The 26197-nt window shown below is 39.5% G+C and overlaps 1 protein-coding gene across 1 annotated transcript in view; it reads left to right on the forward strand.

The window, feature by feature from the left end:
* Positions 1-20195, forward strand: part of LOC135208071 (mitotic apparatus protein p62-like) — a 59731-nt gene extending 39536 nt beyond the window's left edge. Inside the window, exons 4-5 of the mRNA XM_064240218.1 lie at positions 8930-9019; positions 20172-20195. Coding sequence (XP_064096288.1) covers positions 8930-9019; positions 20172-20195 — 114 coding nt within the window. The remainder of the gene's footprint in view (positions 1-8929; positions 9020-20171) is intronic.
* The last annotated feature ends 6002 nt before the right edge of the window (positions 20196-26197 follow it).

The following is a 26197-nucleotide window of genomic DNA, read 5'->3' on the forward strand; positions in this document are numbered from 1 at the left end:
TTTTTAACTCGATATTTTCAGAAGAGTGGCAGGTGGCGGCTTACAAGAATGAACATAAAAAAACATCGTATTTGATAACGTGAAGGGCAGTTTCAAAAAGCTGCCTTAGTATCATATTTCTGCGCAGAAATCAAAATACCCTATACGTAATACATTTTCATACACATTTTAAATATAAAAGGATGAACATTTATAAAATCGACACATCGATCGCTAAATTTACAATTTTTTTTAACCCGATATTTTCGGAAGAGCGGCAGACGGTGGCTTACAAGAATTAACATGAAAAACATTGTATTTGATAATGTGAAGGGCAGTTTCAAAAGCTGCCTTTGTATCATATTTCTGTGCAGAAATAAAAATACCCTATACATAATACATTTTCATGCTCTTTGAACATAAAAGCATGAACATTTATAAATCGACACATCCATAGCTAAATTTGCACTCATTTAACTCTATATTTTCGGCATAGAACAGTGTCAGAGGCATATATTTTACCCTAATACCTATGTAATAACTATAAATTTTTTTATATCATTTGCATAACCTTTATGGGCTGAACGGTATTTCTGTATTTCTACATATGTATGTACTCATTAGACATAACGGCGCTAGTGGCGCTGTTGACTGAAAATTGTGCCGTAAAAATGCCTCAAAATGCCTTATATTTTTTAATGAACATTTTTGACGACAGCCGTAAAACCGATTTGCCGCTGAGCGATTGCGCCGTTATTTGTGGGCCGCCTGTAACAAAAAAGGGAGAAATGGTGCATTTGTTCATAAACAAAACAAACCTGTGATCTTAACATTAGGGTAATACTAGCGCCAAGCTGGAAACCGGTGAGGAGAGACACTTCTCTCCTTAGCATGGACATGAACGTGCATGGGAGAGAGACAGGCGTGTAATGAAGAAGGTGATGCACTCCTTTCACTTGAAGACAATGACACCACAAAGTCCTTTATCCTCCATGTCTGACACAATGGACAGAGGGGGATGGCATAGGTAAAGGAGGAGGTAAACTCCACTCTCTATGCAATCTCTTACTAGTTGGAGTAGGAGACGAGACCCTCTGTTTCTGACTACTTCTTTGTAGACCCAACAGAAATCCTCTCTTGCAAAACAGTCCAGTCTCTTGTAGACCGCTTGAACTAATGCCTCAGATGGCTCAGCGAGATGATGTCATAATGAGGAGAGGTGACGTCACAGCTGGGGGATGAACAGCCACTGCATCTGACGTCATAGGCGGAGGGGACACTGGGAGTGACGTCACGTCACAGCACCTCTTAAGACCACAGCTGGTCGACGGCCTCGGCAGTGGAGCTATAAGATGCGACCCAGGGAGCGTCAGTTATAACGATGGGGCTTCGCAAGGTGACAGCATGCGAGATCCAACGTACGGGAGTCCAGGGGGAGGCGGGGCTGCTATAAGGGCAGTCGGGGGGATATGTGCCTCTAAGAAATGCGACAGCAGTCCATCCAAGGAAGGTGAACCCCGTAGCCCCACCGATGCCCACACAGCCACCATCTTGGATGACTCCAAAGCTGAAAACTAGGCATTAGATGGTGTAGCCTCCTCCCTCAGTTATAAAGTGAGAACCCAAGTAAGAGGGGGCTACATTACACATAACATTATCCTGTGGAAATCCCGATAGTTGCATTGATGAATCAATGTTAGAAAAGGGAGGAGACGGGCACATTTGCACGAGTCTCAGAGAGAGCGATCGCTGGTGAGGGAGAAGCCAAATCATCCATCTGAGGAGAAGAAAAACCCTCCCAAGAAGGAAGTCGAAACTCTATGATATGTTCTCTTATAAAGCACTCTCCACTACGACTTAGGCCAGGCACGACATTCCTGACAAGGATTAATTGTGCAGCAGAAGCTAAAAATCTTGAGCAGGGAAACCCACAAATGCTCGGGCACATGCATTGACAAGGCCATGGAGACTTGGTAGAATCCATATCCAGAAATACACACACAAGCACTTTCTAAAAGAGAAGAAAAATGGGCATAAATCAACTAGCTTGGAAGGAGTCCAAAGCAATAGCCCCTTACTCTCCAAGGCAGTTAAGGAAAGACTAAAGACATCACGAGGTAGTGCACAGGAGTTGCCAGATCTCACATTCCTTGCTTACAATCTTTGATTGTTTTTAACCTGTTACCAGCTGACGCTTTGAAACCCTCCTATTGTTAAGACCTCAGGTTTGTAAGCAATGAAAAATACAAATTGATAAAAATATTTGTCATGCTGTGACAAAATAGGAAGCCCAGTGTATGAAATGCATCACAGTGTTATTTAAGAAGCACTCCTGTAAATTTGAATTGTATGATATGGTGAGAACAAAAATCATGAGAAAGGGCTTCAATGGCACTTTTACTTTTTTGTTAAAAAATGATGGAGTTGTTTGGGGTATTCAAAACCATGGGCATTGGTTAATTGGTTTGTGTTATAACAAACAAATATCAATTTTGATTGATGATAGAAATGTGTACCAGGAAAATTTGTGCTGAAAGGCATGTGGCAAGGGCAAAGAGTTGTGGGAATGGACTCAAGGTTGTCAAAAAATGAAGTGGAGGAAGAAAAAAGTACAGCTTAGGAAAGTGGACAAAGTATGTAAATGTTGCAAATATATTCTAGAAGGATTGAGACAGTATTTTGAAAGCCTTCTGAAGGAAGGAAATCAACATTTAATAGTGGACATACGGCAGGAAGATCATATTACAAATGAGGAATTGGTGAGATGTGGTATCAAGAAGCTGGGAAAAAGACCATTATCTCAAAGATTAAGAATTTTTGGATATTGACAAGGGGGGGGGGGGTGTCAAATAGTTGTCAGAAAAGCTATATTTGGAAAAAAAAAAACTATACAGTGGTACTCGAGATACGAAAGCAATATGAAAAATTTAAAACGGCTCTACATACGAAAAGTTTTCAAGATACGAAAGGTTTCTGAAAGTCCCCCGAACCACCGATAACAATTTTGAAACTCGCGTGCCGCCAACTGAGTAGACTCGCCACCATCCTGCTCTCCCATTAGTTCCTGATGTTAGTCACCGCCATGAGATCCTTCTCTCCTATTGGACAGCATCCCTCCCATCATGCATCTATGTACGTATACGTGGTGGCGTGCCTACCTCGTCCACTTCATACCAGCATCGTTATCATACGCACACGGTATTCGTTCGGTCCAACGATTTTGTTTAGTAACGTAAATTCATTAGTGATTTCGTTGCAGTATACGTATTATCGTGTTGTGCGAAAACTTTATTGTGTACTTATACGTAAATTACGTACAAGATAACGTAGTCATGGGTCCCAAGAAAGTTGAAATTCACGGAAAGAAGCGCATGCTCTCTTTGGAGACAAAGATGGAGATCATCAAGAAGTATGAAGCTGGTATGCGATTGAGTATGATCACCAAGGAATACGGCCGTAATCCGTCGACAATAGGCACCATCCTTAAACAGAAGGATTCCATCAAAGCAGCTACACCGTCAAAGGGCATCACTATTTTGTCCAGCAAGAGGACCCAAGTGCACGACGAGATGGAACGGCTGCTTCATGTCGGGATAAAAGACAAAGAAATCACTGGCGATACGGTAATGGAGACTGCAATCACCCACTAGGCCAGCACTATTTTCGGCGATTTGATTGCGCAGGCGGAAGATGACGGAGGGGAATGGGACTTCAACGCAAACCCCAGAGTTCAAGGCTACGCATGGCTGGTTCGAGAAATTTTGTAAACGGACTGGCATCCATTCGGTGGTGCGTCATGGGGAGGCTGCCAGCTCGGACACGAAAGTGGCCGAAGCATTAAAGAAGACTTCGGCGAGATGATGACCAAGGAAGGCTACAGTCCTCAGCAGGTTTTTAACTGTGATGAGACTGGCCTTTTTTGGAAAAAAAATGCCTCGTCGGACGTACATCATGGAGGAAGAGAAGAAGCTACCCGGGCATAAGCCTATGAAAGACAGGCTTACGCTAGCACTTTGTTCGAACGCTAGTGTGGATTGCAAGGTGAAGCCCCTACTGGTGTATCATTCCGAGACTCCTCGAGCCTTCAAGGCCCACAAAGTGCTTAAGGAGAAGCTTCCAGTGATGTGGAGGGCTAATGCAAAAGCCTGGGTAACGAGGCTTTTGTTCACCGAGTGGGTAAATCTGTGTTTCGGCCCGACAGTGAAGAAATTTTTGGAAGAGAAGCGCCTCCCCCTGAAATGTCTGCTGGTGTTGGACAATGCCCCTCCCCACCCTCCTGGCCTCGAGGAAGATATCCTAGCGTAGTATTCCTTCGTCAAGATTCTTTTTCTTCCGCCCAACACCACCCCTCTCCTCCAGCCCAGGACAGCAAGTGATAGCGAACTTAAGAAGCTGTACACGAAACATCTTTTCAAGAGATGTTTCGATATCACCGATACCACAAACCTTACCTTGCGTCAATTTTGGAAGGAACATTTCGACATCGTCATTTGTATCTGACTCATCGACCAAGCTTGGCAGGAGGTTTCGAGGCGAACCTTGAATTCCTCGTGGAGGAAACTCTGGCCTGATGCCGTATCCGCCTGAGGCTTTGAGGGATTCGACGTGGGCGAAGCTGGTGCTGCAGAGTCCGAAACAGTTGGCGATCCCGAAACTGTTTTGGAACCAGATCTTGACGAGATCGTTGCACTCGGCAAGTCCATGGGACTGGTCGTCGACGAGGACGACATCAACGACCTTCTCGAGGAACCAAGAGGAGCTTACGACGGATGACCTGAAGGAGTTGGAGGCCATGCAACATAACGTCGTTCAAGAGGAGTTCTCTAGCAGCGGCAAGGAAGAGGAGGAGGACCCTATGACAACGGCAGAAATTAGGGATGTCCTAGCCGCTTTTCATAAATTGCAATCGTTTATCGAAAAAAGACACCCCGAAAAAGCTCACACAGGTCGTATGCTTACGTAGTTCGATGGCGTTTGCCTGAGTCGTTTTAGAAACATTGTGAAAAGTAGGCAGAAGCAATCTTCCTTGGATCGTTATTTTTTAAAGAGGCCTTTAGCATTAGAAGGATAAGCAAAAAAGGAAGAACCAAGTGATAAAAAACAGAAAGTTGAAAGCAAAAAGGAAGAACCAAGTGATGAATAACAGGAAGTTGAAAGCAAAAAGGAAGAACCAAGTGATAGACAGAATGTTGAAAGTGGTGAAGAAGTTGAAATTCTGGAAAAAAAAAAAAGAAAAGAAGAAGAAAAGAAAAAAAGCCTAAGTAAAAAAAGAAAAAGTTAAAAATCAAAAAAAGAAAAAAAATTTATTTTTGTTTTTTGTGAAGTTAAGTCTTACAGTTTTGTTAACCCGTAAACGCCGAAGCGGTATAATAAAAATTGTCTCCCGTTGTGGGAGGTGTTTCGGAGTGAGCGCGGAAGCGGAAAAAATATTTTTTTCAAAAAATCACAGCGCGCTTAGTTTTCAAGATTAATAGTTCATTTTTGGCTCCTCTTTTTGTTATTGGCTGAAGTTCAGTATGCAACCATCAGAAATGAAAAAAATTATCATCATATATAAATAATGCAATATATGATAGCACAAAAACAAAATTTCATATATAATTGTATTCAAATTGCTCTGGGGACAAAACAGTTAAAGGTAACAAGTTACTTTTTTTTCGTTGTAATGTACACTAAATTACAATCTTTTTGGTATATAACACATTGTAAAACGATAAAAGCAACACAGAAAATATTATCACAAAATAAGGCATGAATTCGTAACGTGCGGGCGTAAACACATATTTTTTTTCAAAAATTCACCATAAATCTAAAATATTGTCCTAGAGACTTCCAATTTTTCTTTCAAAAGAAGACAAATGATTCAATATTACTATACTGTAAGAGTATTAGCTTACAATTGCAGTTTTTGACCATATCTGACGAGTTAAAGTTTACCGAATGTCAAATTTTTTTTATTATTTTTTTTTTTTATGCAATTATTTCGGAAATTAGAAAAGCTACAACCTTCAAATATTTTTGTTCGTTTTATTCTACATGAAATTGCGCACATTTTCATATACAGGGGGTCCTCGAGTTACGACGTTGATCCGTTCTTACGATGATCGTAACACGATTTTCAGCGTAAGTCGGAACATTGAAAAAAATACCCACATGATTTAATGTAAATACCTATCATAACAACGAGAGAACAATTCCTTACCTTTATTAGTTTGACTGGCTTGCACACTGAATCACCATAAGGCTGACTGGGATACGCCGTTGATTTTGGTCTTCCAACCAAAGCACCAATAACCTTTCCATTTCAATTATTAGACCACTACGCTGCTTAGTTATCACTGTCGCTTTCATAGGAGCAGATCCTTTCACATGTTCAACGATGCGCTCTTTATCTTTGATAATGGTAGCAACGGTCGAACGGCTAAGGCCAAGCGAGCGGCCAATGTTTGTTGGCGTTTCTCCCTTCTCAGATCGCTTTATAATGTCCACTTTAATTTCCATGGTGATGGCCTTTCTTTTCTTCGATGCACTACCATCAGAAGAGTCCGCCTTGCGCTTGGGAGCCATAACAAAGAGCAAAAAGTTACAAAAACGATACAACACGAGGGAGAGAGGCGGTCAGTGTAAACAACCAAAAAATCGGCGTATGGGCGAGGGAATGGGAAGCGTAGCGAAGCGACGCCGTCCTCTCCCCCACAAAGCGTATTCTTCCGCCGTGCGCCTGGAACTAGTTCGCGTTTGTTTACGTTGCTTACGACGCTAAACCGCGAAGACGGAACGACGCAAAATATTATTTTTATATTTTTTATGGGGGCGCGTTCGTAACCACGAAACTCGTAAGTAGTCGAGACCAGCGTAAAACGAGGACTTACTGTATAAAACTATGAAATGCCTAATATGAAACGGAGTAAATATTCCGAGAATGGGACGTACGCATTTCGGAGATTTGTGGCGGAAATCCGCACGAGGAGGGAAGGAAGTTTTTTTTTTTTGTTTTTTTTTTTTAATTCACCATAAATCTAAATATTGTGCTAGAACTTCAAATTTGTTTCAAGATGAAAGATAAATGACTGAATATTACTAGACTGTAAGAGTTTTAGCTTACAATTGCATTTTTCGACCATTTTGGTAGAGTCAAAGTTGACCGAACGTGGTTTTTTTCTATATTTCGTGATTTATATGCAAATATTTCAAAAATGAGAAAAGCTACAACCCTTCAATTATGTTTTGTTGTATTTTACATGAAATTGCACACATTTCCATATATAAAACTTTATGTAACGGCTAATTTAAAATGGTGCAAACAGTACCACAATCGCACGTATGATTTTTCGGAAGAGTTACCTCGCGGACGTAAAGAAAATGTTATTTTTTTCATAAATTCACCATAAATCAAAATATTGTGCTAGAGACTTCCAATTTGTTGCAAAATGAAGGTAAATGATTGAATATTACTAGAATATAAGCGTTTTAGCTTACAATTGCCCCGATTTCGACCATTCGGTAGAGTCAAAGTTGACGAAGGTTGAAAATTTGTCACTTATCATTTTTTATAATGAAAATATTTCAAAACTTGATAAAAGCTACAACCATGGGTTGTTTTTAGTTGTATTGTGCATGAAATTGCGACATTTTTTTCATATATATAAAACTTTGTAACGGCTAATTTCAAAATGTGCAAACATTACCACAATCGCATGTATGATTTTTTTCGGAAGAGTTACCGCGCGGACGTAAGGAAAAAGTTTTTTCATAAATTCACCATAAATCAAAAATATTGTGGTAGAGACTTCCAATTAGTTGCAAAATTAAGGTAAATGATTGAATATTACTAAAATATAAGAGTTTTAGCTTACAATTGCGTTTTTCGACCATTTCGGTAGTCAAAGTTGACCGAGAAGGTTGAAATTTTGGCACTTATCGTTATTTATATGAAAATATCTCAAAACTGATAAAAGCTACAATCATGAGTATTTTTTTGTTGTATTCTACATAAAAATGCGCACATTTTCAATATAATACTCCATGTAACGGCTAATTTAAAATGGTACAAAAATTATGTCAGTGACGAAATAATTCCGAGATGTGTCACAGATACTTTTTAGTGTGGCAAGACAGATATTCGCGCTTGCGTGCCTGTGTAACGATGTAAACAAAACAACACCTTGATCCGTTGAACTCCCAGCTCCCCCAAGGCGCGTGATTCAAGAGTTTTTGGCTGGTAGGCCTAAAAGTATTTTTCAGCGAATTTTTTTAAAAACTTTTGTATGTCGACGTAAAATACGTCCAGTCGGCGTTTAAGGGTTAATGTGTTTTCGTAAATTTTAGTTTATGTATGTTTTCCTTACATTTTTTGTTTTTGTAAAGTTAAGTGTACGTGCATACGTACGTATCTGCCGTTTGTCCTCTCCTCCTCTTGCTGCCACTTTCAGAGATAGCCTCACTCGAAAAGGTAAGCTTCACATTTTATGTACAGTATTCTTGTATTACTTGTGCATAATACACTTTATTTACAGGTTATTTTGCATTTTGTTATTAAGTAATTTTAGGTATTGAATGGTCCAAATTGTTGTAGTATTTCATTGTTTATAGGTCAATTTAGCTTTATTATGAAATTTACGGGGTGGGTGTTTTTTGAGGCTTGGAACGGATTAGCCATTTCACATGTAAAATGTGGTCCAAGATACGAAAACCTCATGATATGAAGGGCGCCTCGGAACGGATTAATTTTGTATCTCGAGTTACTACTGTATTTAGAAATACCAGGATGGAGATGGGAAGAAATCTTCAGGAAACAATGGGGAAGGGATAGTTGAAGTGTAGTGAACGCATTTCATACAGCCAACCCAGTCAAGCAAACAGCTAACATGTAAAACTTTGATGATGATAATTTTCAGTACCTGTTCTTTATTGAACAGTTTATTTATGTAGATGTTTTGTTTTATTCTAGGTACTATTAGAAGATCAACAAGCAACTTTTCATCTTGTTCAAGGATCCGGTCCTATATACCTCAGTGGCACCACACCAGAAGAGACCACAGTAATTTGGATGATGATGTGTAGAAGGTTATGAAAACAGAGGTGGAGGGAAGATGATGATGATGACGATGACGATGAAGTGGAAGAATTGCGGTATGTGGTCTGGTTTAATTAGAAATTTGTAAGGTATGATAGCGGAAGGGGAACTAATTTGTACCCTAGACTGGCTGTGTTGCTCAAACTATATTCTTTTATTAGGAGGAACCTTATATACGGGGTCTTCAGCATTCTTTGTGGATTCTTCCCTGATCATGCAAACATGGTTTCAGAAGGACTTTGCATAACTATTTGTATTTGGTTGTCTTCTCCAAAAAACTTAGGAGAAAAAGTTTTGGATCAGTGTTTAGACTGGCAAGCATTGCATCAATTTCCTCCTTCTGGGATGTATTTGGTTTTTTTTGGTATCTATAGATATTGTACATGATGTGAGCCTCAGTATGGGATTTGCTACCACATTCTTTCTGAATAGCCATAATCTATTCTAAGTTTTTGTATGGCATTCACTGAAATATCATAGGAATGATGAATTTTATTTGGGATTAATCTTATATACTGTTCAAGATAGCTTATATCTCTGTCTGCATCAATAGGCAAGTCTGTGTTCAAAACAAAGAAGATTGAGAGGATAACCCTGATGACTGCCTAGTACATGTTTTCTCCACCAGTGGTGTTTTGAATGTTTTATTTTCTGTATTGTGATTGTAGGGTTTTATTTTCTATGTTATGATTGAAGGGTTTTATTTTCTATATGTTGATTGTTCCTACACAATACAAATTCTAGAAATAGAAGCAAGTCCTACCTTCTCTCTTACAATAAGAGAGAGGGATTGACAATAGAACAAGGTCTATAGCTACTGATGGTTTTGATGTCTCCGATAATTACAGGAGTTCCCGTTGCGTCAAAGCCTGGGTGTCTAGCTGTTGAGTAAATTTTCACTTATAGATTAAAGGCATACAACTCCTTCCCATGCTCTGACAATTGACCAGGAAGTGAGCCAAGGTTAGAATAAAGTTTACTTTATTCTCCCACCAAAAGTAAGTCTCCCCATGTGTATAGACTGATGGTTTGTTCAATGTATGAACAAATGATAAATTTTTAATCTCTGTATTTTGCATAACTGGTACAAACCTTAGGTCTTGGACCATATAAGGCCTGCCTTAAGCCACCCCTCCACCAAAAGTAAGTCTCCCCATGTGTATAGACTGATGGTTTGTTCAATGTATGAACAAATGATAAATTTTTAATCTCTGTATTTTGCATAACTGACAAAACCTTAAGGTCTTGACATACCTAAGGCCCTCCTTTAAGCCACACCTCACAGTTACGTGGGCTAGAAGATATTTAGTGCTTCATATGTATTTGAAGAGAAGAGGTCAGGCTCTTCTAACTCTTGGTCCCCATTGGCTAATGCACTCATGCCACCATACTTTTTCTAGTTTTAAACTGGATCCAGCGCTGTGGTTTGAGATTTTCCCCATATGTGAAGACTTCAAGTTATTAAGTTATGAAAAATGGAAATTGAAAATTTTGTCATTTACATTTTATTCATTCAGAAATACAAAGCATCACTTTCTGTTTAAGAGTACCCTTCATCACAAGCTTGAATCAGTCATTTAAAACTTGGTAAGAAGGTAGTTAATAGGTGGGAAGGCGATGGAGTGAGTGAGGGTGTATCCCTTGCACACCAATTTTCACATTCAATTGTCTTTCGGCTATGGTAGAGAACCGATGTTCCTTGTTGTCTGTACTTGATTGGCAAGAACATGACATTTAACTGTGTTAACTCATGCTGTTTGTTTTTTAATCAAAATAGTAAAAACATGACTGTCCTTGGAGATTCATGTCGCCCAAAATGATTCCCGTGCTTATTTGTGCTGCTTGTGGAGGGAAGTCTTCTTCTAGGGCTTCTCTTTGCAGGAAACATGCTAGGAAGAGGATGAAGAGAGATAAAAGGCACTTGCCAGGTTCCTTGGGTAGAATACCCGTTTTGGTGGTGCCCTGAACCCTTTTGAGTTCATTCTGTCTCCCATCTTTTGTTCCTTTTTCTCCTTTAATTTCTATCCCTCTTAAGAGGGAAGCGCCTCAGTGGCATGGTTGGTATGGTGTTGGTGTCCCACCTCGATGGTCGCGGGTTAGATTCTCGGCCATTCCATTGAGGAGTGAGAGATGTGTATTTCTGGTGATAGAAGTTCACTCTCGACGTGGTTTGGAAGTCACGTAAAGCTGTTGGTCCCGTTGCTGAATAACCACTGGTTCCATGCAACATAAAAGCACCATACAAACAAAAAACTCTTAAGAGGGTTAACACTTGGCCTAGTAAAATTGATCATGGCCTTTCATCAGAGAACAAGCAGGTTCTGTGGGTGTTCTATCAGGCACTCCTGCCAAGTCCTGTATCTCTTGCAATCTGCCTTTTGCTGTATCTGTTACAACCAGATCATCAAACAGCAGATCCATTGCATATTTCCTCTATGTTCACTCAGCACATCCGTTGTGACTACAGAGAGGAATGAGCTTGAAGTTGACTCATAGTGTAATCCAGGCTTAACTCCAAAAGCCTGTCATCTATATTTTATCCTTACTAAGTGTTCTTGAATTCTTTTCCTGTTTGGCAGCCTTGTACCATATTGCTTGTTATCATGCTTATTAGCCTCTCATGTTCCCCTTTCGTTTTTTTGACTCCAGTAAACCACTTTTCTGTCAAAAGCCTATTCTATGTCTACAAAACACTCAGAAGTCTTCTCTAGGTCCACAAAAATCAGTATAGCTTCTTGTTAACTTCCTGAAGTTTTTCCAGAACTTATCTTTCAGTAAAAAAAACGTTATTGGTTTTCACTTGCTTAAGGGGACCTTCCGTTATGGCGGATGACATGTCAACTTGAAAAAATAAAAAATAGAGTTATTATTTGTATCTATGCAGGAACATGCCATGCATGCTTTCCAGAAGTTTCAGCCAATTATTTTTTACAAATAATGAAGATATAGTGGTTTTTAAATGATGACGGCATCGTAACTGCGTCGTCTGTATGACTGAGTTTGACAGGATCGTTTTTGCGTGTTTATTTTTGCATATATACAGCGATTTTTTCAGATTTTTTTCGAAATTGTCATACATCTGGTAGCAATGAAAGGTAGTGTGACACTGTGTGAGAGGCGAGCTGCTCAGAGCGGTTATTTATAGGCGAGACTCAGAGAATGACTCGGTTACTCCACAGACGTCAAAGGAGTTACATGCCCTTACTCACTTGTGTTTGATTACTAGCTATTTACGTTGTGTTTATAACTTCTTAGTGAACTTATAGCAATGCCGAAGTTACCTAAGATCAAGAAGGCTACTCAGCGACTAAGGCTAGCAAAATTAGCGAAGACCAGGAGTGTGCTGAAAGAAAAACACGAAAATTCATTGTTATCAGCTCCCTCATTCTCATGTCACGCGGTCAACATCATTGTTTCGTGTCATGCTTAGGGTATTAATACCACTTTTAGGGGAAGGACCAGGATCCTTGATGTAGAAATCAACAATAAAAGTACAAATAAAGTAATTATAATAATGTTGTTTTGACTTTTATAAGAAAAAAGCAAAAATTTACATAGCAAATCTTTGGGAGCTCATAACTCAAAAACATACTTATTCGCATGTCGGTAGCCATTACTCGGTTATTTATTATCCAATTTTAGAGAGAAATATATGATTGGAAAGTGGAATAAAAATCTCATAATTCCTTGTGAGCCAATTTTTTTCCTTTTTTTTTTTGACAATTTTTTTGAGTGTCAACAAAAAAAATTTTTTTTTAAACATAAAAATCTGTTCACACAGGATTATTCCGTATATAAAGTAGTTCTTATGGTATAATTTTCAATACAACTGATGTCATATTAGCGGAGAAATTGCTACCTAATTTTTTTTTTTAATTATAATTTTTGCTAATAAAACTAAAAGTTTTTGCTCAAATGTTTGTATGATGAAGGTATTATATATATGTAAAACTTATATGGAAATTATGTATTTTTGTATAATAAAAAAAAAATAAAAAACACAACAAAAGCGGACGGTCCCCCTTAAATACAAACTGCGTTTTGTGGCTGTAAAAAGTTACTTTTTGGGTTTGACTTCAATTGCTCTTAACAGTAGTTTAACCTCTTCATGTCCAATTGATGTAGTAGTAACGTAAAATTACCCTACCCCCTTCCTATCCGACTGATGTAGTGGACATAAAATTTACCAAAATTTTGTGCGTGTGGTAATCGCTGCCCCCCCCCCCCCCCCCCCCCCCACCCCCCCCCAAGTAGCGATTTCCATAGGCTAGATCATACCTTGAACCGTGTATCTCAGATATCAATACACCAGCAAAGTAGTTCCTGTACTGTGCATGCTCAAATACCTGGATAGTAAAATTTCACAATGAAATCCGCTGATCGCACCCACACTTTTGACCCACGTACGAGCTGTTGTTAACGCAAGTGTTTGTGGTACATGGTTACGTCACGCAAGAACAATAGTTTTGCAACATGCATTTGCAAAGTTTTTATGGTAAAAGTATGGAAAACGCATTACTAGTGCATTCCACAAGAGACGATTAGAGTTTTGGCAGGGCTCTGAATCTCCAGATGTATAGATAAGGAGGCTTCTAATGGACTATGACTTTTCTTGGAAGGCTCGTAGGATTAACCTAACCCCAACCAAGCTAGCCATGGAATTACTTTGTCTGGAGTAGGAGGAAGAAATTCGCCTGTTATGTATAGCTTTTGAGCTACGAACGATAATGTTGGCAACGGTAACATTTTTTTTTCATTTCTATCAACTTATAATGTGAAAATGAAACTGTTGCTGTTACCAAAGCCATTTTTCTTAACTCTCCCTTTCTTATTCTTCAACTTTTCCTCATATATTTAACAAAGGTAATTTCTATGAAAAATAACCGAGATAGGCTCTTCAAAAAATTGTTATTCAAGCGATAAATGTTGACAACAGTAACATTTTTTTTGTTTCGATCAACTTATAACGTCAAAATGAAACTGTTACCGTTACCAAAGCCATTTTTCTTGTGTCTCCTTTATTCTTCAACTTTTCCTTCTACATTTTTCGTATATTTTCAAAGGAATTTCTATGAAAAATAACAGAGATAGGGCTCTTAAAATAAATTTAAAAATTTGTTTTTAGCGATAATTCTCACCATGCGCCGGGCAGAGAGCTCTGTTTTCTTACCCTCTTTTCTGTCAATTTTTTTTTTGTTTTTCACCTGGCTTGGACTTTATTTGTTTTCCATTGTTTTTTTTATATGGCGATATTTAGAGAATTTATTGGCTTTCTCATAAAAAATAATTATTTTGCCTAACTGTTAGAGCTTTTGTTTTGAGCTACGAACGATTAACAACGGTAAACATTTTTTTTCGTTCGATCAACTTATAACATCAAAATGAAGCTGTTGCCATTACCAAAGCCATTTTTCTTGACTTTCCCTTTGTTCTTCAACATTTCCTCTACAGTCGTATATTTACAAAGGAATTTCTATGAAAAATAACCGAGATAGGATCTTCAAAAAAAAAATTTTTTTTTTTTCTCTAGCGATAATTCTCACCATGCGCCTGGGCAGAGCGCTGCTGTTTCTTTACCGTACTCTTTTTCTATCAATTTTTTCATCGGCTGGACTTATTCGTTTTCCAATTGATTTATGTCGGTATTTAGAGAATTTAATAAAATTTTCTCCTAAAAAGTAATTCATTTGCCAGACCCACAGTTTTTTGGGCTTAAAACAAAAAAACGAAAATATAAAAAAATTTAAAGAATTTTTTTTTTTTTATTATTTATTATTACTCACATTTTTTCATATTAGAGGGCGGGACTGTATTCTGACTATTCCACCATAAAAATATTAACATTTATAAAAAAAGGACAGCAAAATGAACGTTGTTGGCATAAAAGTTATATTTTTGCTGATTTTTCGAAATTATTTTTTTGCACTTGTCGAGCTCTCCCAGACACCTAGGGTCTCTGGGAGGGACAGTGCTCAAAACTATGTGGATAGGAAAGAGTTAAGTGTGCTCCATAAGATTTATTCCTTTATAATATATTTTTGTTAATAGATGCACACCAATTTGACTCTCCTCCCAGTCAGAAGGGATTTTTCCAAGCACATCTCCAACAGTCCTACAACTATCTTTAACTTTATCATCCAAACCTCTCACCATTTCTTTACTACTACTCTTGGTTGACTTGCTTTGTTGGTCTTCATATTTTGGATGACATCCTTTACTTCTATCCTGCTGAACTCCTCTAATGGTCCTAAGATGGGCAGAGCCTCGCCCAACCCCTGTTCATTCTGTACATTTTGAAGTATTTTTTCCATCTAATAAGTTGATCTTCATCCTCTATGAATATGTTGCTGTTTTTGTTGTTTATGAAATTTTATTTATCCATATCAGATTTTATATAAATAATTTGTTTTTGTTCTTTTTGGGCTGTAGATTTATATAAGTATTTTATTTATGTAGATTATACAAAAAAATTGAATTATTTTCCCTAATACAAGAATTTTAAGTATTAGATAAATTGTGAGAATGAAAATTTGAAGCAGATCCCTTTGGCAATGAGGTCAGAAGAGTAACATTAATTATAATGGGCCCTTATAATTGTAGTCGGTCCTTAGGGCATGGAGACATCCTAACCTCCAGGTATGACTTCTTGTTGTCTCTTCAGAGTTGCTGTGGTAGGTGTCTTTCACCCCTGTCCTAGACACTATCTAGTCAACCAAATTCAAGATAACGCTGCACCTATGGACCTCTATCCTGACATACACTTGGGTTCATGACCTTTTCCTCTGCTTTGGAAGTTTGTCCTTCACTGCTCCAGGGGGTTGGGTTCTTGAGAGTCTAATAGGAATCCCCTTGTTGATGCATCAGCAAAGATAATACCCTAATAACTGATGTAGATTCGTCATTAGGTGTTTGCAGATGTTGAAAGGATTTAGGTTGCCCCAAGACATTAGAGAGTGCATGAGATAGGACCTCCCAACTCCTTAAAACTTGAGGAGGAACCTAGATTGTAACCTTGAATACAGTCACACGTTCTCCTTTATGCATTGGCCACATAGTACCATGGTATTGTAACGTTAGAGTAGTTCTACCAGGATGTGGACACCTACATTATCAGACAAACCATGTAATTTGACTTGTGCATTTTACCCCACTCACAGTGCCCTCGATAGGAGAGCTTAAACACTTGGACCTGTTCCAAGGATTAAGGCTCAATATGATTGGTGGGTTTCCTAAGAACAAATTAAGTTTCTATAAGAAAAATACTTTCTATAAAAACTTGTCCTGCATATATATATAATATATATATATATATATGTATGTATGATAGAGAGAGAGAGATAATAGATATATATATATAGATATATATATATATATATATACCAACATGGAATAGTAGTAATTAATACCTACCTTTGAGTTTGTTGCTCTGTAAGAAACTTGATTGCATGACCAATTTGGAATTTCATTTATTTTATAATCAGAATTTCCTTTATTTTACAATTGGACATTTTGGTGTGAAAAAATATATATTCAAAGATATCCTCACAGAAAAGTACAGTCCGGTCCCAAATTATGTGTTCAAATTATGCGATTCCCCTTTTATGCGACTGCTAGTTCTCAAAATAGATTTTTTCTGTATCTGCGAAGCCGTCAAAGTCTGCGAGTAACGCACTGCAAAACGTATCAAATCTATTGTATTTTCAAGTATTTTAAATGGGGGGGGGGGGGTGTGCTGCGGTATCTGAGAGAAAGTGGAGGGATGCTTGTAGGAAACTACTATTATTCCTCCAAGGGGGAATCGAGAGAAAGATTTCCTGCTCAGCCATAGCTAAGACGGAAGGCTTCACTTCACGCATTTGTTAAGTCATAGCGCTGTGTGTACGAATGATCGGTATCATCATCATCGCTATATGTATTATTCTGATCTGTGAAGTGTATTCTGATCATCCGTATCTCATGTATGCATCTGCCTAGAAGTCGAAGAGGAAGACCTATTTTCTCGAAACTAAAAAGTTTGCCCTTAAGTTAAAGACGAAGGAAGGAGCAATATCCATTTTGGCAGCAGTCAACAACATGAAATCTGCCAATGCTGAACATGATGTAAGAATTTTTTTCTAGGTAACTTGTTTTGACTAACTTTTGGCATTTGATTATTTATTTTTTCTATTATTGAAATAGGTTTTGATGAAAATGATTAGTAAAAGTGATTAACAGAAGCAATTGTGTTTGAGAGAGAGAGAGAAATTGTTTGCTTTTCAAGAAACTCATTTGATGTTGAATTTTGAATTTTTATCATTTCTCTAAGAAATTGTAATTTCATATCAAATTTTGAATTTTCATCAGTTCTTTTTTATTGTAGAATAAATTTATATGAAAACTATTACATAGTGAACATGTCGGACAAAGAAAGTGAGACAGGCGCTCGTAACCAAGTTTGTTGGTCCTAACGGAAGTGAAGATACGCATGATCCACCAGTACCCGAAATGGTTCACAAAGCCTTCCTTCAGCAGAACTCTTCATGGAGGATGAGATAGAGGAGTTTGAAAGTAAATTGAATTTTTATCATTTCTCTAAGAAATTGTAATTTCATATCAAATTTTGAATTTTCATCAGTTCTTTTTTATTGTAGAATAATTTATATGAAAACTATTACATAGTGAACATGTCGGACAAAGAAAGTGAGACAGGTGCTCGTAAACCAAGTTTGTTGGTCCTCAACGGAAGTGAAGATACGCATGATCCACCAGTACCCGAAATGGTTCACAAAGCCTTCCTTCAGCAGAACTCTTCATGGAGGATGAGATAGAGGAGTTTGAAGGTTTTTTTGGCAGAGGATAGGTAGAGGAAATCCCATCCAAAAGGATTTTTTAAAGAAAATGAATGGATCGTACAGTACACTTGCACCCAATGGTGGCATTGTTTATGTGTAGGAGTTTTTTTCACCATCCCTGTGTGTAATTTTTAAACTTTTTTTCAAGTTATTAAAATAAAAAAAAACCTTTTTAATGTTTGTTATCCCATAATAAAAAACAATTTCATATTAGAAAAAATTACAAGTATAGCACATATAAAGTAATTGGAAAAATTATTAGTATAAAAAAAAGTTGGACAGGTTAAGTTGCTGTTTGCGTGGCCCTAATGGAACTATTCCCATAAAGGTGTGGTGTTTCGAAATCTGCAAATTTCCAATTCTGCAAGGCTTGTGGATCGACCAAATTCTCGCATAACACTGGGGACCGTACTGTACTTATAATGTTCATATTAGGAAGCTATTAGGTGCAAGCTTTTTGAAAGTAAATTGTATTTTTCCTAACTCTACAAACCTAAGGTCCTTGACATAAGGAATTACTTTCAGCGTAGGCTGGAATACGGCCGTTCAATTCTTGAACAAGGTGGTTAGCAGTACTACCGTCTAGTAGGCAGGTAGACCTGCCTGCCTGGTGTAAACACTCCCTTTTGCCTTTCAGCCGAGGTTTCAGATTGAGGGGTGGCAGAGGTGGGCATTAGTGTAAAGGACCTCAGGTTTGTATAATTAGGAAAAATACAATTTACTTTCAAAATTAGTGATTTGTTCCTACACAATATACTATAAACCCTGGTCTTTATATAAGGAAGACTCACTGGTTGGTGGGAGGAATGTGGAGTAGTCCTCTAGAAATGAGTTCTGCACACATGGGGCTATTCCTCCATGAAGAGTCAGACTTCTGGGCCTTTTCGAAATGAGTGAGGAATCAAACCTCATCTGAAAAAGGGCTGGGAAGAATATTTGGAACGAGTTGGAGGTCATTAATGCAAAATGTTCTTTAGGGAAGGGGTTTGCACTTACTGCCAGTCCCTTCCTTCCCCTTCCACCTTGCTAGAGGAACAGGAGAGGGACTGTTTCTAAATTCATTCGATAGGAAAAATAGAAAGGAAGCTCAATGTGTAAGCTTACTGCATCAATTTGCCCCCCGACCAGCCAGGGGGGTGTGTTTTCGAGGAAAAAATGAAAGGAAGGCCTCAATGTGGTAACTTTTACCTCATCAAAATTGCCCGACTAACCAGTGTAAATTCGAGTCTATCCTCAACCTGGAAGGAAGAGGAGTAGAAGGACAAGGAGGGGAAGGTGGAGAGACCAGTCATTCTCGCATCCTTCTTACCTCAAGAACCACACACCATAGGCGAGATGCCAACTTCTCCTCTTGAAGGAGCCAGGTAAGCAAACACAACCTGTGGGCATCCACCACTGGTCCAAGTCCAAGGAAATGAGGTTTCAAGGACCTGTTGGCAGACCAGAAGGAAGAAAGAATATAATATGGTCGCAATGAGACCCCCTAATCTATCTTCCAGTCCAACTATTTTCTTTGAAAGTGATGAAATGTATCCAGCCACTGGATTGTTATCAAAACCTGCAGAGAAGTCTTTTGTGATCTTGTAAGACTCTTAGAAAAACGTGTCATTGGACACTTGAGCATTGGCAGTCTGCAGTGGATAAAGGCAGCGACACTCTGTAAAGGTGTCGATCTTCATAGATACAGTAAACACACCAGTAGGACAAAGTAATGGGACTGATCTGGTCAACCCAATACAAAGTCCACAGCGCAGGAGGTCACGAACAAGGCCTCGGAATCATCGACATATGTGGACTGATTGCGCTGCCGCGCATCCAAGACATAGTCACAATGTAGACACCCACCTTTTGAAGGGTTATGCTGAGAACAGACATACAAATAGTCTATCTTGTTTGCCAATGATGTTGAGAGACAAGATGATGATTCTCGTGAGGCATGTGCACTGACGATGGCAAGACAGAAGTTTCTCTTCAGTAGTTGAATCTCAACCAAGGCGAGTCATGAGGACCTCCTGCTTTTGACCATCACATCAACCCTGCAAACCAAGCAATTGCCACGAGGGTTGCATATCATGTAGGAACAAATATTATTAGAATGAAAAACATGATGGGCAGTAAGGAATTGTTATTAAGAAAAAATTTAAATAAATTTAAAGATCAAAACTTGTTAAGTATGTGTAAAGGTTTGGATAAAAAAACTTAGTAATGTATAAAGGTTTTGGATCATATGTAAGGATTAGTCATTATCAACTGACCCTTAAAATTAATGTTTTGTCTTTTTGCAGGTTAAGAAGAAGGCAAAAAAGTAAAGAATTTAGGTGTTGCTTCACTTCGTTTGTTTTTTATGTGAAAAATTAAATCAGAAATATTTGTCTTTGATAAAAATGTTTTAATGAAAGCTTGTGTATCATTTACTTTACCCCAAGAGTGTCACTGTAGAGACTATTTTTTTAAGTATTTCATGGTGTAAATAGAAGTATAAATGTTATCAAGGAGGTTAAACTTTGGAAACTGCATGCATGGTCCATTTAGTGTGATGAGATGTGAACCATGAAGCTAGGTGATTTAGATATAATTCCACTTTGAGTAGCTTAAGAGATGAATGCCACTGCATTAAATGGTATCACATTTTTTTTCACCTTGTTGTTGACAAATGTATTTTTGTCTTGCTATTACATTATGGGAGAAGGCCCAAAAAAAAAAAAAAAAACCTCAAAAAAAAACAAAAAAAAAAAAAAAAAAAACATCCTGGTATCAAAGACGTACAACCTTGAAGATGCATCCAAATTTTTTCTTACCCAGCAAAATTTCTGTAAGAGGTTTCTTGTTTCCACTTATCGTGAATCGATGGCTTGGTTGCACTGCCACACATTTAACTATGGTTTTGGTGGCTACAGCATATTATTGTTGTGATATTAATGTTATTATTTTTTTAATGTAACTTTTTTCTGAAATTTATGTACGTACCTGCAATACTGAAAAGCTTGAACAGATTACCATGTAACATATAACGTACAAACTACCTTGTGTTTTGTCCAAACTGTTTTTGGCCAACTGTCTGTCTCAGTGCGTTCAAATGGATGGAGCTATAGATGGGGCAGTATTTAAAGATTTTATTAATATTGAATGTAGGCTTATGCAGCAATTCTTCTTTGATCTTGGATAAAGGAAAAAGTAAGCACCACATTAGAAGTACAGACTAACATTCCATTACACCTGTAACACTTTGTAAACATGACAAATTTTTAATCAATCTGTATTATTCTTAGCTAATAAACCTGAGGTCTAAACAATAGGATAATCTTTCACCAGCTGGACACCAGTTAAAACAATCAAAGATTTAATGCGAGGAAACTGGCAACTCATGCATATACAAGGTGAAAGCTGGTCACCGACCAGGTATAGAATGCTGTGACGCCCCAGTCTTTCCCCCAACCCAGGAAAAGAGAGAGGGGTGGCTAGATGGTGGTCAGTAAACATTAAGATCTCAGGTTTGGTAGCTATGAAAAATACAAATTTATTAAAAATTTGTCTTGTTTCCTCTGAGAGAATAGACAATTAAATATCTAAAAACTCAGCCGTCTGGGTTGAAACATTGATATATGACCAGATTCATTGCATCCAGGAACCAAAGAAAACTGTGTTCAAGTAACAAACCATAAATGCCAGATGTTTGTTACCACTCCTCATTCCCTTTGCTAGAGAGAGGGGAGCACTTGCTATTGAATAGCAGATTTGTCTACTGTATAGTAACAAACCAAACCATCACCAGTATGACCACCCTACTCACCTGTTATCAGACTAGTTCTAGCATTTATGACGTGGTCTATTCTTCAACTCGCACATAGGAAGAAGGAAAAGAAAGAAAGAGGCCAGCAAACTCTATCAATCTTTCTCTCTTCCACACATCATCTTGGGTAAGAGACAAACTGTCCCCCCAGGGGCACTGGATGAATTACACAATTTGTAGGGCAGCCACCACTGGACCCAAGGAAAAGGTGTCCAAATACCCTGTGGGCAACATCTTTTAGAGTAAAAGGAAGTGAATGTGGATTGACGTAGCCACGAATCACTGTTCAAAATTCTATGGACAGAGGAGTAAGGCTGTTCAATCTTCATGTAACCAGAATGAAGTCATGTTCTTGGATACTTTCCCTTATGGGACTGGAGCCTGTGCCTAACAAAAAGTCTATGGCACCTAAGTCTTAGGTGACGAGTCCTCATTAGATAGCATTGCAGTGCTCCGATGGGGCTAAGCAAGAACTCTTATGGTTTGTCCACAGTCATTCAGTGAGGGAATGAAAAACGAGGCACATCAGTCATCATGCACTGATGGATTCTGGGTCTTAGCCACAAATTCCGAGACAAATTTGAAGGCCACAGACCCCCAACCCCCGGTGAGTTTAACATCATAACTTAGGCCATGAAGCCCCTTCCCCAACTTTTTTCGAAGAAGCCAAGGCCACTAGGAAACTGTCTTTAGTGTCAGATCCCTGTCTGATGACCTTCCATGCAGGAGGCTTGAGTTCTTTTGGGGGGGGGGAGAACAGGGCTTGTTCAAAAACTCCTGACAAGAAGGATTCCCCTGTATGAGACGTCCATGCCTTTCAGGCGCCATCAGGCCCAAGGCCACTGTAGCCTCTGATAGCTGAAACAGCAAAGCCTTTCTCAACCCCGAGGAAGATCTGAAAATCCACTATCTGCTGAACAGAAGCTCTTGAGGGGAGGGAAACCCCTGCGACAACATCAGTCACAGTAGACTGCCCATTTCCCCCTGGTAAACTTGTTGACAAATAGATTTCCTTGAGAAATAGCCAGACATCTGGCCCGCAGCCTTTGAGAAAACCTCTTGCGGACGACGATACTTGTGATTAAAAAAAAAAAATTCTTTGTAGAGAAAACCCCATAACAAGAAACCAACTATTCAGTGGTGGATTTAATTGGGGGGTGGGCACCTGGTCATGTACTCCCATGAATATAAATAATAGAAAATCGTTTTTTTTTTTAAATAGTAATCCTTATTACTAAAAAATTTGCTTAATTATTTCTACAATTACAGCTACCTAGCTACCAATGTATATATGTCATAGATCAAGACCTAGAAAAAAAGAATACGATGATATTATTATTTTAAACAGTTTTATTCTGACATTGTTCATACGCAAACAAACCCTCGGTCTTAACAATGGGATAATTTCTAGCGCCTAGCTGGATGCGGTTAAAAAGCAGATGAAAGCAAGGAATCTTGTGATACTCTGGGCGAGAGTTGTGTTTCCTCTCTTGACTTTACCGGTTCATTGTTTTCCGTTTCGTTTCTCTTGGTGTGTGTTTTTGTTTTCCCTGTATTATGGCTTCTTCTGCTACTACTCAGGCATCAGCGATATGCCGCGGAGTTTCCTGGGGGTTTCCGGGGGTTCTCCGTTTTTTTTTGGCTTCGACAGAAACAGACCCCTCACATCACATGCAGTAGGTGTCGTTTGAATTTTTGTACGATTACGAATCCTTGTATACAGAATGCCGGGCATGGCCTAAGGAACAGTGGAAGAAGTTTTATGGTAAGAGGGAACATCGGAGAGTCTCCACACTTCCTACTTGGGAGGGCTTTGCTCCTATTACCGATATTTGGTCTTCCGCAGTAGTCAACCCCCATAGTAGCGTTGTCCCTGCTTCTTCTTCTTTTCTTCCATTGATTTGTCGATGGAAGTAATCGGGAGGTCGCCAGGGTAATTTTTTGTAATGTAGCCCCCTCTTCCTCGGAGGGCGTTTTTCGGTTCCCAAGAGAAGGGTGAGGTTTTTCATCATTCTCTTCTCTTCCAGAGTCGGAGGCGTCAAAATGGCGGCGATTTGGAAGATGCTTGGGCTAGGGGGTACCCCCGTACCTTGGAGGGGTTACTAGCGCATTTTGTGGAGGCTCGCACCCCCCCTTTCCCCAGTCCAGCCAGGCCATCCCCCCTCCCTCCGGCCTTGTCTTTATGGGGTAGAAGCAGTTGGCCATGTTGTATTGCTCACCAGTGTCTGCCGCCACTTTGTATCGGAGTGACGCTGCGGCGTCAAGAGCCCCCCCTGGTTTTTGTGATGACGTCCCCCCCACCGGGGTGGGTCCATTCCGTTTGTGCTATTCCCCCCACTCCCCGCCAGTGGCATCTCTTTCCCCCTTGTACATGGGAAGCCGTGACGCACTCTCATCGATGACGTATCTCCCCAGTCGCCTCCTCGATCTGCTCGCTTAGCCGCGACGTCATCACTGCGCCCAGTTCACATCTCCCTTCCTTGTCTTCCGGAGCCTTCTCTGGCACATCAGTCTGAGGTCATATGCCAGGCAGTGCTTCAGAGGCTGGACTCTGTATTGGATGTGAAGTTGGCTGCCTTATCGGTTGGGAGGACTGGTAGGAAATGCGTTGCTTCATCCCTGCCTTCCGAGAAGAGTGCGCAAAAGTTAGTGCTGTCTTCCTCTCCCTCTTCCCCCTCTACGCCGTCGTGGTGTATCAAGCATTGGAAGGCTAAGGACTTTGCCCTTCCTTCGCCTTCGAGGGAGGAACAACACGGACGTATTCCCGAGATTGCTGTGGTTTTGGGCAGTGTTAGTGGTGTGTGTTCTGCAGGGGTTGCTTTGCCGCAGAATCTCGAATGTGCAACCACCCCACCCCCCCACCCTTTCTGTCTTGCACATAGCAAGCGTGTTGCAACTTCCCCTGTCCGTGAACGTGATGTTAGTGCTCCTTCTTCTCCAAGGCCTTTTCGTCGCCGTAAAGATCTGAAGGCACCTGTCAAGAGGTCGAAGGTGGTGAGCACGGAGTTGGTGCAGCCGGAGTGTTTGCCTGCCTCCCTAACTGGTGCTTCAAACAATTTGACTATAAGGGATTCTCCGTCAACCTTGAGTGCTCGAGTTTTCCCCCCATCTCACGTACGTACAGCTGCCACGCCCGTGGCCATTCATGGATGTCTGGAGTCATGTCTGGAGTCAACTGTTGAGGTAAGTGGTACAGAGACTGACGCTTGGACCAAGCCCAGATAGGTTAGTAGGGGTTTCGGACTGTTTGGCTGCTAACCATCCTGTGAATTTTGGTGAGGAAGGCATGTTAGAAGAGCCTACACATCCTCGTCATTGGTCACCGGTGCCAGAGCAGGAGGAGGGAGACACGCAGGAGTTTGTCTTCCTTTTTGGAAGTTGTTAATCTCATTCATGGGTTCAACAATTTGGAAAGTAGGACTCGGGCTCGGTCGTCTTACACTCATTGCTTGGAAGCCTTGGTGGGAGCTACTCAGGACCCCAAATCATCTCTTCAAGGGGCCTTGTTTTTTTTTGCCGCCCCCGTTGTCGGGGCACGTTTAGTCGGTCTTAGCAAAGGAAGGTTCAACGCCTCTGTTTCTAGCCAGGCGGTTCACTTCGCTCTAGAAGGCTCTACCAAACTACTACCCCCGCCTCTCACAAGACATAGGAAGTACTATGCTACGAACTCTGCGTTTTTGTTGTCAAGCCACCTTAAGGGGGCCGGCCGGTATAGGGCGAAAAATGCAGTCATGAAAAAATTCATGGAGCTTCATATGGCAATTGAGAATACGTACATGAAATATTTCATCAAAATTCCTCTTACTTTTGTAGTTACAGGGTAATTAGTTAACGTAACTCAATAAGCCTAAAACATTGATTCGTACAAGAAAATGCAATATTTCTTCTATTATCGTAATTTTTATAATTATTGTCAAAGAAATTGGGAGAAATGGCATCTGTAGACATTCCCCGAGTCGAGAAGGGAGACTTCATTCAGCTACCAAGTCCAACTATGATCCAGTACGAGCACAAACTTCAAGTAGTCTATACGTTCGATTTCACCTCTGACATTCTCTTGCGTTTACGTATGTTTAGGCAAGAATTTCATCATGCCAATGAGGAAAAGACAAGGAAAACCTCTCGCTAACATACAGACAAAGAAAAATCGCTCAAGTATTATTACAGAATATAATATACGCGTATTTAGTGAAGAGAGAGGGGAGGGTTGTGTAGTAACGCCCCCGTCTTGCCTGACAGCACACGTCACACTGTGCCCAAGGCTACGATCTTTGAGCAGAGATCTTCATTTATGATAAATAACATAGTGAATAATAACCCATGGAATATTTGAAATCATAATAATTATGATTTATTAAATTGTCTTTGCAAAAAGAGAGTACACCGAGTTTCACCTGACATTCTCTTGATATATGTTTATTTATCTTTGTTTCGGCAAGAATTTCATCATGCCAAAGAGGAAAATACAAGGAAAACATCTCGCTAATATACAGAAGAAGAAAATTTACTGTAATAAGCCGA

Source organism: Macrobrachium nipponense, chromosome 34, assembly GCF_015104395.2.
Source record: "Macrobrachium nipponense isolate FS-2020 chromosome 34, ASM1510439v2, whole genome shotgun sequence".
Taxonomy (NCBI): Eukaryota; Metazoa; Arthropoda; class Malacostraca; order Decapoda; family Palaemonidae; genus Macrobrachium; species Macrobrachium nipponense.